This window comes from Chaetomium fimeti (genome assembly GCF_033439085.1).
Source record: "Chaetomium fimeti strain CBS 168.71 chromosome Unknown B0H64scaffold_2, whole genome shotgun sequence".
NCBI lineage: Eukaryota > Fungi > Ascomycota > Sordariomycetes > Sordariales > Chaetomiaceae > Chaetomium > Chaetomium fimeti.
The window spans coordinates 1294018-1305686 of NW_026944330.1; the positions used below are offsets into that span (position 1 = coordinate 1294018).

At 55.5% G+C, this 11669-nt stretch overlaps 3 protein-coding genes across 3 annotated transcripts; 2 read left to right on the forward strand and 1 right to left on the reverse strand.

Annotated features, from left to right (window-relative positions):
- Nucleotides 1-321: 321 nt before the first annotated feature.
- Nucleotides 322-3490, forward strand: B0H64DRAFT_385464 (alkaline-phosphatase-like protein). The gene is made up of 2 exons (XM_062803075.1): nucleotides 322-2450; nucleotides 2498-3490. The coding sequence occupies exons 1-2, from the start codon at nucleotides 623-625 to the stop codon at nucleotides 3001-3003; spliced, it is 2334 nt and encodes a 777-aa protein (XP_062662058.1). The 5' UTR covers nucleotides 322-622; the 3' UTR covers nucleotides 3004-3490.
- A 377-nt stretch (nucleotides 3491-3867) lies between these two features.
- Nucleotides 3868-8978, forward strand: B0H64DRAFT_354116 (SNF2 family N-terminal domain-containing protein). The gene is made up of 6 exons (XM_062801528.1): nucleotides 3868-4551; nucleotides 4614-4649; nucleotides 4716-4977; nucleotides 5078-6266; nucleotides 6326-6811; nucleotides 6871-8978. The coding sequence occupies exons 1-6, from the start codon at nucleotides 4323-4325 to the stop codon at nucleotides 8518-8520; spliced, it is 3852 nt and encodes a 1283-aa protein (XP_062662059.1). The 5' UTR covers nucleotides 3868-4322; the 3' UTR covers nucleotides 8521-8978.
- Nucleotides 8979-9415: 437 nt separating this feature from the next.
- B0H64DRAFT_77961 (uncharacterized protein) lies at nucleotides 9416-11664 on the reverse strand. Its single transcript, XM_062808743.1, has 3 exons — nucleotides 11044-11664; nucleotides 10590-10987; nucleotides 9416-10531 (listed from the first exon to the last, which is right to left on the reverse strand). Exons 1-3 carry the CDS (start codon nucleotides 11304-11306, stop codon nucleotides 9564-9566), a joined length of 1629 nt encoding a protein of 542 aa, XP_062662060.1. The 5' UTR covers nucleotides 11307-11664; the 3' UTR covers nucleotides 9416-9563.
- Between the last annotated feature and the right edge of the window lie 5 nt (nucleotides 11665-11669).

Here is an 11669-nt window from a genome sequence, read left to right on the forward strand (position 1 = left end):
GGATCTGGTCTTGAGGGCATTGAACAGGTGGGCTAAGGGTCCAGTGGCTGAAAAACGAAGGCTCTCGATGATGTCGGGTATCAGTGTTGCTATCCAGTACCTTGCACAGTAGGTCTAAGGAGTTGGTACTGCTATCCACTGCCGGCAGAGATCAAGCAACGGGAAACAGATAGAAGAAACTAAGTGAAGAAGAAATTATATGGAGTAAATGTAGTTCCCCTGGACTTCTGAATAGCTTTCGTTTCGTTCCTTCAGATTGACGCGTCGACCTTGACCTCAACTTTGAGTGCCAGTGGGGACCTCCCTCCCGGTAAAGATGAGTGGATCAGCGGCTTGAGCGGAGAGAAAACGTGTGATCGGCCACCCCTGCCGACTCCGGGCATCCCTGTGGTCCTGCGGTGCGAGACGGGGCCAACCGAGTCCTGTGCCAATCAGCTCATGCTCGCATCCTTGCCTAGACCAGGGGTGTTATCATCTCAACTTCGCATCGACCAGCGAAAACTCATTCCCCTTTCCATCTCTTCCTGTCAGTGGTGTCCTTTGCCATGGCAGACTGACCCATTGACGCCCTCAAGCGGTATCGAGAATTCAGACAAATGGAAGCGTCGCCAAGCCGCCGAGAATGCCCCTTCAACCGCTAAAGACGACTGCCGTCGGCGGCCGCGACCCTTCCCTCCTGTCGCCCTCCGACTATGACGCCGACGCCGTCTCCATTCGCAGCGACCAGGACACCGATAGCGACGATGACGAGCGCCAGTTGCGCGCGAGGAATAGCCGGGAGCTGCGCGCGCACGATAGGCTGGTGTTGATGGAGGAGGAGGAGCTGGACCATTTGGTGATCGAGACCCGGAAGAAAAAGAATGGACAACGGAGGGGATCCGGGCTGCCGATACCGAATCCGCTCAAGCTATTGACCAGGAGGATGAGCGATGCGTCGCCGTCGCCGTCGACGTCGAGGAGTCCGTCCCTGCAACCGGGCGAGTCCGTCGAGGACCTCGGAACGGAGAAGAGGAGGGTGAGACGTCAGAGGAGAAGGATGAAGCGGGACAGACTTCTCTCCGATGCGCAGCATGGCGAGGATGGCGAGTTGATGTATGAGATGGAGGAGGGCGGCATGAAAGACGGGAGCTCGACGGGCGAGAGCAGCGACCGGGACGACAGCGACGAGGTAGACAGGAAACGCTTGCTGCATGTTGCCGACACCACGACGAAACGGAAACGCAACTGCCGCCGGTGGGCGCTGCTCTACGCGATCATTGCTGTCGCTTTTGCGATCCTCGTGCTGGTGGCATGGAGGCTATCGCTGGACCGGAAGAGTCTAGGCTACAACCCGAAGATGGTCAGCAACGGCACCGCCATGTTCGCCCCCACTACCCTCATCATCAGTTTGGACGGGTTCCGGGCAGACTTCCTCAATAGGGGGCTAACCCCGAGGCTCAACGCACTCGTCAAGGAGGGTGTCTCGCCGCTTTACATGAACCCCTCGTTTCCGAGCGTCACCTTCCCCAACCACTACACGATTGCTACAGGGCTCTATCCTGAAGCGCATGGCGTTGTTGGCAATAGCTTTTGGGACCCAACTCTGCAGGAAGAGTTCTTTTACACCAAGCCTTCGCGGAGCATGGATCCCAAGTGGTGGGGTGGCGAGCCCTTCTGGGTGACCGCGCAGAAGCAAGGCCTCAAGACGGGCATACACATGTGGCCAGGGAGCGAGGCCCACATTCTTAATGTTGAACCCACGTACGTGGATAAGTTCAACGGAAAGGAGATGCTCTCGCGGAAGGTGGACAGAGTCTTGGAACTTTTGGATATGCCCGACGCGGACCGTCCCCAGATTATTGCGGCGTACGTCCCGAACGTTGACGCCGACGGGCACAAATACGGTCCGAACAGCACCGAGATCCAATTCACGATTCAAAAGGTGGACAAGATGCTTGACAGCATGTTCAAGGGCTTGGAGGACCGGCATTTGACGGATATCGTCAATATCATCGTGGTTTCGGACCACGGCATGGCGACTACCGACGTTACGCGGCTGATACAGCTTGAGGATCTCGTCGACACCAGCAAAATTGAGCATACGGACGGCTGGCCGCTCTTTGGGTTACGGCCCAAGAACCCCGACGACCTTCAGGACATTCACCGGGAGTTGATCGAAAAGACCAAGGGGAATCCCAATCTTGAGGTCTACCTCCGCGATGTCGATATGCCAGAACGGTATCACTTCTCCAACAATGAGCGCATTGCGCCGCTGTGGATTGTACCCAAGGCAGGCTGGGCGCTCGTTAACATGGACGAGATGAACTTGAAGGAAGCGCAGGCGAAGGGCATGGTGTACCATCCCCGAGGCCTTCATGGCTATGACCATGAACATCCCTTGATGAGGGCAATTTTTATTGCCCGGGGCCCGGCTTTCCCGCACAAGCCGAACAGCCGAATCGAACCCTTCCGTAAGCCTTGCTGTCCCTCTGCGAGTTTCTCACACTAACAAAGTCAGAAAACATTGAGATTTACAACATGCTATGCGATTCCGTCGGAATCACCCCGGTCCCGAACAACGGCACACTCCGACTACCTCTAAAGCCGATCGGGTTGCACGACGACCCCGGCTCAAACGGCCTCGAGACACCGGCCGATCCGGTGGAGTCCCACACTATCTCAACCTCGCCAATTCCGAAGCCAACCAAACCCGTGTTGGTCAACCCTGTTACAAGCAGCATTGCTGCGCCGGTTGCGCCAACAAACACCGTCGGAGTTGACAAGCCCGCGCCACAACCCCAACCCTCTCAACAACCCTCGGATTCGAGCGACGACAGCGACAATGATGGTGACAGCGATAGTGACAGCGATAGTGACGAGGACGATGTCGCGGACAAGGTCGAGTCTTCAGTCAAGGACTTTTGGGAGTGGTTCACCGGAAAGGTGGGCAATTGGTGGGGGAAGGTCACTGGCCATGGCAAAGGAGAGGGGGAGAGCGGCAACGAGGGGAGTTCCTCGGGGTAGCCGATCCCGTGGTTAAGTTGGGGCTTGCTTTTTCCTTCTTCTTTCTTCTTGCATGCATGCATGAGTCCCAGCCGTCGGCGGCGTACTCGTGTTGGCTGAAACCTCTCACTGTGTTGGTGTTACTTGGCGTTGGGTAGCTCATGTCGGGCATGGTTGGCGGGTCTTCTGAGTTGCTTTTGGGCATTAAGCGTTTGAATAATAGCGAGAGGGTTAGATATCATGGTCATTCGATGGGTTTCAAGTAATCTGAATCTAATTCCACAAAGTGACGGAAGCCCTTTATGAGAAAGCTAAAAATAGTAGTTACTCGATTGTCTGAACTCTCTTTGCGTACCCCTCTCAACCCTTTTCATTGTTGAGGAACGAGGTACCTGACTTGAAGGGCCTTTCAGGTTGTACTCACAAACTGCGCCGCTAAGGAGGCCCTTTTCCAGACCGGGCACCTCACCCTCGTCGCTGTTGGTTTCCAGCTTCCAGCCGCCACGGGGCCGGCCTGCGGGGTTGAATTCTTGTGGGGGCACGAATACGCCCCATAAAAGTGGACTCATCTAATGATCAGTGGAGACCGACATGTCAAGCGCGCGCGCACAGTGAGTGAGAGACCGCGCCATTGGTGATCCCAGAAATGGAAGTGCAATGCCGGGCAAGGCTCAGGCCGAACCAGAAGTTCGGGAACACGAAATGACAGTTTCTGCCTCTTTCCCATACTGTGTACCTCAGTCTGGACCTTTCGGTTCCTGGTGTGGCGGCCACTCGCCAATTGAATTTGGCCCCGGGAAACTTCCTGCGCTGTCGATCAGCGATTGTTGGTCGCGTTGGCGGGGCTTCTTCGCCTTGGTTTATTCCTTGTTCTCCTTTGTCAACGCGAGATTTGAGTCGAGGCAGCCACGTCCAACCTCAAATAGGCACCACTGCCACACATCCGACAGAAGCCGCCGAGGGAAGAACAAATGCGTTTCCGATGTCGTGGTGATCCTGTTCTGCGTTTCTACTTTCTACCTACCTTCTGTGTAGGTTAGTAGTCTGGGGTCAGGTTATCTGCGCCGCATTGTGCACCCGCGCCTGCGTTCGATCTCAAGCTCAAGCCTGCTCAAGCCTGCTCGAGCCTCGTTCGTGCCTTCCCCCCCGAACGCATCACCCACGCGCCATCAACAAATTATCCACCCATCGTGCCCCACGCTCTCCCTCGAACTTCCATAAAGTGCCGTCCAACCAAGGATTGTTGCCCGTGGTTGTCGCCCTTCTCCTGTACCTTCCCCGTCATCCGGGCTCGACAGCCACCACTCGAGATCCTAGTATGAAGATGAGAAAATAAGGCCATGGCTTCCACAAGAAACAACCATTCAGCTTCGGCTGGCCTGTCTTTCGCCGACGATGCGCCCGAAGACCCCGCTGCCATCATCGAGCGCCTTTCGGATGAGTTGACAATCCAGCAGGCTATGTTGGCCTCTCTCCGCGATCTTCCCGAATCAAATGCGGAGGACATTGAGGATATTAGGGCGAATATTGCGGATCTCGCACGCCAGATCACCGAAGCAAAGGGCGAAGGTACCGTTTCGCCTGGCTATCGGCTGCCGGTCGCTATGTTTGCTAATATGCCGATTACGTAGGCCAGTTGGCACGTTCGAGAATGGGCGATGACGGAGGTACGATCAGTATATTTCCCAATCGTTCTCTCAACCAACACCACGACCGAAACTAACAACAACCAGGTGGCCGCAGCAGCCAGGGTACATCAACGCCCTCTAGCAATACACTCTCGATACGCTCAGATTCGGGGGACGGGTATGGGTCGGGCCCAGGCATCAAAACACGAAAGCGTTCTATTGGAAGCTCACATTTGGGTGCTGATCCGCTACACCGAGGTGTCGCCAAATCGCGGCGGACTACTCCGAGTCCGGGTCCTAGGGCCTTGAACTCTGACTTTGGAGCGTTTGCCGAAGACGACTTCTCCCAGGTTATTGACCTGACCGGGTAAGTCGGCTGCATGTTCCACGAAGAACGTCCGGAATAGTTCGAGGAGCCGCGGCGTTCGGCTGTAACCCTTACTCGAGTGCTAACCCCTTTACCTTAGTGACGATGACAATGCATGGCGGTCAACCATACAACGACAAAAAGAAGCAGAGGAACGCTTATCCCGAAGGAAGACGGAAGTAGACAGAGATGCTGCGTTGGCGAGGCAATTCAACGGGCGCGCCTCACAATCCCCAAACGGGCCGACTTTCGCATCGCCATCCCGGTTGGGCCAGAATAATGCCTTTAACCGCATCCTAGGCAGGTCTTCTCAAGCCTCTCCATGGTCAACGGACCGGGCCGACCGCATCAAGCAGGAGCCGGGCCCATCACTGGCGACGAGACCCCATACCTCGGTCAAAACGGAACCGATGAGCTTCACGGGGCGCACCGGTGATAGCCGTCGGGCGGGATCGTCTACAGTCAAACCCGAGCCGATAGAGCACGGCTTCCAAATCCCGGGGGCATATATTGATTCGGAAGAGGAGAACGATTCCTGGGTTGGTAGTTCACGAAACTCATTCGTCGCCCCTCCTCCCCCCTCTCGGCCATCCCTGCCTTCACTGTCTTCACCATTCTCTTCATACAATGCAGCCAACCTGCCTACACTACCATCATTGTCACGAACTGGGCCATTTGGTGTCCCTGCCATCGAGATGGCCAGGCAAGCCTCGATTGCACGGCAAGAAGGTACGCCTTGGCCGCCGGTCGGTCCGATCAACCCGCAACTGCATGCAAATGGCAGATCCCCCGAGGGTACCCCGAATGGGCGCTCTTTCGTCATACCGTCTCTCAATGCTGATCGGCCAGGCTTTATGAGCAACGGCGCCTACCACACCCCACCGGGGTCGTCAGTGTTTGGCGCTCCTCCCAGTCTCGCCGACACTATCGGCCGTGTCAATGGGTTCAACTTCGACAGCATGACCGATGTGAACGGAAATCCGTTGAACGAACGCCTCACAAGTTTCCTGGACGACTATGTCAACGACCCTAGGAAGACCGAGGAGGATATACAGAATCTTCTCTCAAACATCCGTCCGGATATGGATCTTCCCGAGGAGGAACGTGGGGAAACCCCCGAAGCCATGAAATACCCTCTTTATCCGCACCAACAGCTGGCTCTAAAGTGGATGACAGATATGGAGGATGGAACAAATAAAGGCGGCATCTTAGCAGATGATATGGGTCTTGGCAAGACCATCTCAACCCTCGCATTGATGGTCTCTCGGCCGTCCTCTGAAAACATCAAGGTATGCGGCTCTCGTCACCACGCGCACACACCATGCTTTTGACCTCTAACACTTTGCAGACCAACTTAATCATCGGTCCCGTCGCTCTCATCAAACAATGGGAACTCGAGGTGAAAAAGAAAGTGAAAGGGGCTCACAAGTTGAGCGTCTTCCTTCTCCATTCCAAGAAGCGACCTTTCTCCGAGCTCAAGAAGTACGACGTCGTGCTTACCACATACGGGTCGGTAGCCGCTGAGTGGAAACGCTACAACAGTCACATCGAGCAACGGAACGGGTCAGCCCGGTACGTCGAGGAAGATGACATGGAGCTCGCCAAAAAGTGCCCGTTGCTTCATCCACGAAGCAAGTTCTACCGCATCATCCTGGACGAGGCTCAATGTGTCAAGAACAAAGACACCCAGGGGTCGAGGGCTGTCCACAAGATCAACGCTACCTACAGATGGTGCCTTACTGGCACCCCGATGATGAACGGTGTATCGGAATTGTACCCTCTCATTCGGTTCCTCAGAATTAGGCCGTATTGTGATTTCAAGACCTTTCAAAGGGTAAGCGATACCCGCAACACACCCCTGGACCCCGGATGTGGCCCCTAACTTGCTTGCAGACATTTAGAGGACTCACCGCGAAGAGCAATGTCTCCACTTACATACGGGACAACGCCATGCGACAACTGCAGGCTGTATTAAAGGCAATGATGCTGAGACGCATGAAGAACTCGGAGATTGACGGCAAGCCCATTCTAACACTGCCACCGAAGACGGAGAACTCGGACCACGTTGTCTTCTCCGACGACGAGCGCCAGTTCTACCAGGATCTCGAGTCGAGGTCTCAGGTCCAATTCAACAAATTTCTCCGTGCGGGGACTGTCGGCAAAAACTACTCCAACATTCTTGTTCTTCTGTTGCGTCTTCGCCAGGCTTGCTGCCATCCTCACCTGACAGAGTTCGAGGTCACTGGCGCCGCCGTTTCGGATGTCGACATGGTAGCTCTGGCCAAGGAGTTGGATACCTCGGTGATTGAGCGGATCAAGGCCATTGAGGCGTTCGAGTGCCCTATCTGCTATGATGGTGTACCGGACCCGCTGCTCGTCGTTCCATGCGGTCATGATACTTGTACGGAGTGTTTCACCTCGCTTACGGAGAACATGGTGCAGGACAACATCAGGCTAGGCGACGAGAACAACCGGGCCGCCAAATGTCCGGTCTGCCGTGGGCCGGTCGAGCCAAAGAGGGTTATCACCCTTACTGCCTTCCGGAAGGTGCATGCGCCCGAAGCTCTTCCAGCCGGCGATGATGTCGCCGGTGATGATATCGCCGAAGAGCTTTCCGACGTCACCGACTCGGATTCAGACTCGGATAGCTTTTCGTCAGACAACGAGAGTGAGCCTGATGCGGACCGTTTTGGAAATCTCGCAGGTTTCGTCGTTCCCGATAATGAAGGTGACGATGTCAAAAGCGAGACCGTCGACACCGACGAGGAATTGGACGCTGCGGCTAGGGCTTTGAAGACAAAAGGGGCCGATCAGGGCAAGGCGGTAAAGAAGTCCAAGGCGGCCAAAAAGCGGGGTGGGAAAAACAAAAAGAAGAGCAAAGGAGAAGGCAAGGCCAAGGCCGAAGAGATCAAGCCTCACATGCTCAAGCAGCTACGCAACGATGCGGATAGGAACAAGGAAGCCCGCCGCCGGTACATGCGTTACCTTCGCGATAACTGGGAAGACTCGGCTAAAGTCACCCAAGTTATCGAGCTCCTCAAGGAGATCCAGGAGACGGACGAAAAGACCATCATCTTCTCCCAATGGACCACCCTTCTCGACATGATCGAGTGCCAGATCAAGGACAAGCTCAACATCCGCTACTGCCGCTACACGGGCAAGATGTCGCGCAACCAGCGCGATGAGGCCGTCCAGGACTTTGTCGAGAACCCCCGCAACACCGTCATGCTCGTATCGTTGCGCGCGGGCAACGCCGGCCTGAACCTAACCGTCGCGAGCCGCATCATCATCTGCGATCCGTTCTGGAATCCCTTCATCGAAGCACAGGCGGTCGATCGCGCCCATCGCATCGGCCAGCAGCGCGAGGTCAAGGTCCACCGCATCCTGGTTAAGGAGACGGTCGAGGATCGCATCCTGGCCCTGCAGGAGAACAAGCGGAAGCTGGTTGAGGCGGCCCTCGACGAGGGCCAGAGCAAGAGTGTGGGGAGGCTGAGTGAGCGCGAGTTGGCCTACCTGTTTGGTGTCAACTCCGCGAGGCGCTAAGGGGATGGTATCTTCCTTCCCCTTCCTCAAGTGAGTTCATTGTTTGGAGGCGTTACGACTACTGCCGTGGCTATAGCACGCTGGCTGTCTGGTTTCTTTTTGCCTTTTTTTCTTTTTTGTTCGCGGAGATTTATTGTTCGAGTAACGGCTTGCTCATTTCATTGCCAACCTCGCTTCACAATGTCACGGAGAATGGAGACCTCGCGGTCATGGACATGACTAGACTTTTCGCCTTTGATGACAACGGCGGGGCGGGGGCTTTTGACGGGGTGCTGATACCCGGGATGGATGGGAACTCAGTAGAGGTCCGGACTGGACTGTGTGCTAGATGTATATTTGCTCGGTACCCCGCAGCGGATGCCATACTTATGAAGTTATGACGCGATATGGCTTTAGCAACCCAGGTTTTACGGGGGTGGTATGGTGGTATGGTAATATATATATTGCATTGTTATTAGCAATTCGATCTCTAGTGACTGTGATGGGGGGCGGGTGGGGGAGGCTCTCGCCATCTTTGCTTTGTACCTCATGATGAAGGATTCCCCGCGAGTGTTCACTCTGCCATGTAAGGTGTAACAACTGAAAGGTCTTTGCCGATGGCTTGTAAATGTACCCTATCCCGTTTGCGAAATATCGGACTTTTAAACACCCGTAAAACCTTGTTAGTGGGTGAGGTGCCTCCTTTGCAACGCATCTCGGCCATGTACGCCATTTTACCAACTTCGAGCGGCCTGATCCTTGCGAACATTTATTTCAGGTTCGCTTTCGCGTGTAGATTATAAATTGATATCCAACAATGCTGCTATGTAGTATGACGGAATATTTTGAATTCCGACAGACCTGAGGTAAATCTCGATAGATCGAAGACTGGCAGAATAGTCAAAGAAAAGACCACGAAGAGCAACACTCGTTCGTCGGTCTGGGTATCCAGCACGCTTCCCTATTAAATACCAAGATGCACTTTCTAGCAGAAACAACCCCCCGTCCATCCATGCCCCCAACGCCGTACCCCCAACTCCGTCAACTCTTGAAGATCATGGAACTCAGTGGCCCTGGTGGGGTGGTCCGGACCTGTGCTGGGGTGGCTCGGCTAACAATTCGTGCGAATATGTGTGCTGGGGGAGCTCATAAATAGGATGTGGCGCGTACATCTCGGCCCTGGTCGCAGCGTCCATCTCGGCCGTTATTGTATTGTCCATCTCGGCCCTCATTGTGTTGTCCATCTCTACCCTTGTTGTGCCGTCAAGCTGCTGCATCTGCTGCACTTCGGGTGACGGGTACGGATGTGCTGGCGCCTCCTTCTGGTCCCACCCATACTGCTCGTATTGTGCGGCGGAGGCACGGGCAAGAGCCGGGGAGCCGTACGACGGGGCGGGCGTCTCAGGGCCGACGGTAGTGGAACCCTCATCGACATCTTCTGGGTGCTGGAAAGCTTGCTGCTTCCTTCTCCGCGCAAGAACAACAACGGCAATGATGACACCGAGTGCGATGACACCAAGCGAGACGCCAACCCCGATGCCTGCCTTTGCGCCGGTAGAGAGCCCGGTATCCGAAGCGACTGCTGAGTTTGTGGCGGACGGTGTTGTGGATTGCGTCGCCTGGGGCGGCGGGGCCTCGAGAGAAGACCACGCCTTCCACGTCTTGTCCTCGTACTTGATCTCGCTAATCTGGCCCTTCACTGTGTAGAAAAGCCGCACCATACTGGACTTGAGGTCGTAGGCCACAGCGAGTTCGGCGTTGGGCTCGTCGGCCTGAGGCCAGTAAGCGCTGGATTGGTTGGCTCGTTGGCCCCAGGTATAGTTCTGGTTGGCCACCGTATACAGATTGCGGTCATTCCCGATGTACCACAAGAAGCGAGTATAGGCGTTGTCGATGCTAACTCCAATGCTTTTGGTCCTTCCGTCCCAAGCTGGCAGTAAAAAGGTCGTCTCGGCCGTCTCATTCAGAGCGATGTCGGCTCTGATGGTCTCGTCGTCAACGTAGCCGCCGTCTAGCGGACGTGGCAGGGTTGCTGTTGGAACACGTTAGCAACGAAATCGGGAGATCACAGACATGGTAAGGCATCGTACTTCGGAACCAGGTCTCGTCGCTATTCCACCGAGTCACGGCGATGTTCTGGTCGTCGCGAGGGGCCGCAACGGTGATGTTCCCCTTGCCACTAAAGGCGGCACCCAGGGCAGGCAGGGAATTTATATCCTGGGAAATGATACCCCGATGTTCCCAGTCGGTATCGCGCGTGTAGTGAAGCTCATTGATGGCGCCGTCGCTATCGTGGTAGTACACGCGATAGCCCGTATCCTCGCCGAGAACAACGGCAGCGAGCCCCGAGTTAGAGTGAACGGAAGCCGTGTCGGGGCTAATCTCCCAGTTCCCTTCTCCCTGCGGCTCAAACCGGCCGGTGTTCATGTTGCAGATGTAGAGACCGTTGGCAACCCTGTTCTCTTCTGTAATGTACCAGAACGAGGCCCTAACATGCTCGTTAGTAACTTCAGATGCTGCTGGCGGTAAAGGGGGGGCGCATACTCGGTGTCCTTGTTGTTCCACCATCCTACCCCTGTCACCGGCGTGCCAACCTTGGGTTTGTATTTGAGTGAGAACACACTGCCGTCGGTGTATGAGTACTTGGCTTGGTCGCGGCTGTTGCAGGCGCTGTAGCGGATCTGGTTCGTCGTTGAGTTCTGCAGAATTATCTGGGGCCCGATCTCCGTCCACCAAGCTGCGATCGAAGCCCGTGCCGGAGAAGCCGCAGCCCCCAGGAGAAGCAGTGTGGATAGTAGAGGCGCCATTGGCACCGACTACACACTCCTCAACCCGCCAGCGCGAGAGGAGCACGCCGGGTCCAATGTGTTCCCGGCGAATATTCTCACAGCGCCCGAAGCGAGACCCGTGTATGTACAGCTGAACCTGCCGCCGATCTCGGTCGGAGGCGCCCGTGACACAAATAGAGCGGGGTGGTTAGTTATAAATCGGGAGGAAAATCCGAATTGGGGCGTCGTGTTGTTGCCGAGGAGGATACCTCAAAGGTGCCCACGCATTCACGATCTCAAGATCGGCAAAGAGAAGGAGAAAAAAGTGAGCGACCGGTGACACGAGCCTAACTTGAAGGTGCGCGCGGGGAAGAACTTGAAGGAGACACACCGGCAGACTGG

Bases quoted from the DNA above. Each gene is read 5' to 3' on its own strand.
- B0H64DRAFT_385464 (XM_062803075.1), top strand. From the start codon at position 623: ATGCCCCTTCAACCGCTAAAGACGACTGCCGTCGGCGGCCGCGACCCT. The intron at 2,451-2,497 runs GTAAGCCTTGCT...TAACAAAGTCAG, and splicing joins CAGCCGAATCGAACCCTTCC to AAAACATTGAGATTTACAAC.
- B0H64DRAFT_354116 (XM_062801528.1), top strand. From the start codon at position 4,323: ATGGCTTCCACAAGAAACAACCATTCAGCTTCGGCTGGCCTGTCTTTC. The intron at 4,552-4,613 runs GTACCGTTTCGC...CCGATTACGTAG, and splicing joins CACCGAAGCAAAGGGCGAAG to GCCAGTTGGCACGTTCGAGA. The intron at 4,650-4,715 runs GTACGATCAGTA...AACAACAACCAG, and splicing joins GAGAATGGGCGATGACGGAG to GTGGCCGCAGCAGCCAGGGT.
- B0H64DRAFT_77961 (XM_062808743.1), bottom strand. From the start codon at position 11,306: ATGGCGCCTCTACTATCCACACTGCTTCTCCTGGGGGCTGCGGCTTCT. The intron at 10,988-11,043 runs GTATGCGCCCCC...CGAGCATGTTAG, and splicing joins TGGAACAACAAGGACACCGA to GGCCTCGTTCTGGTACATTA. The intron at 10,532-10,589 runs GTACGATGCCTT...GTGTTCCAACAG, and splicing joins CGACGAGACCTGGTTCCGAA to CAACCCTGCCACGTCCGCTA.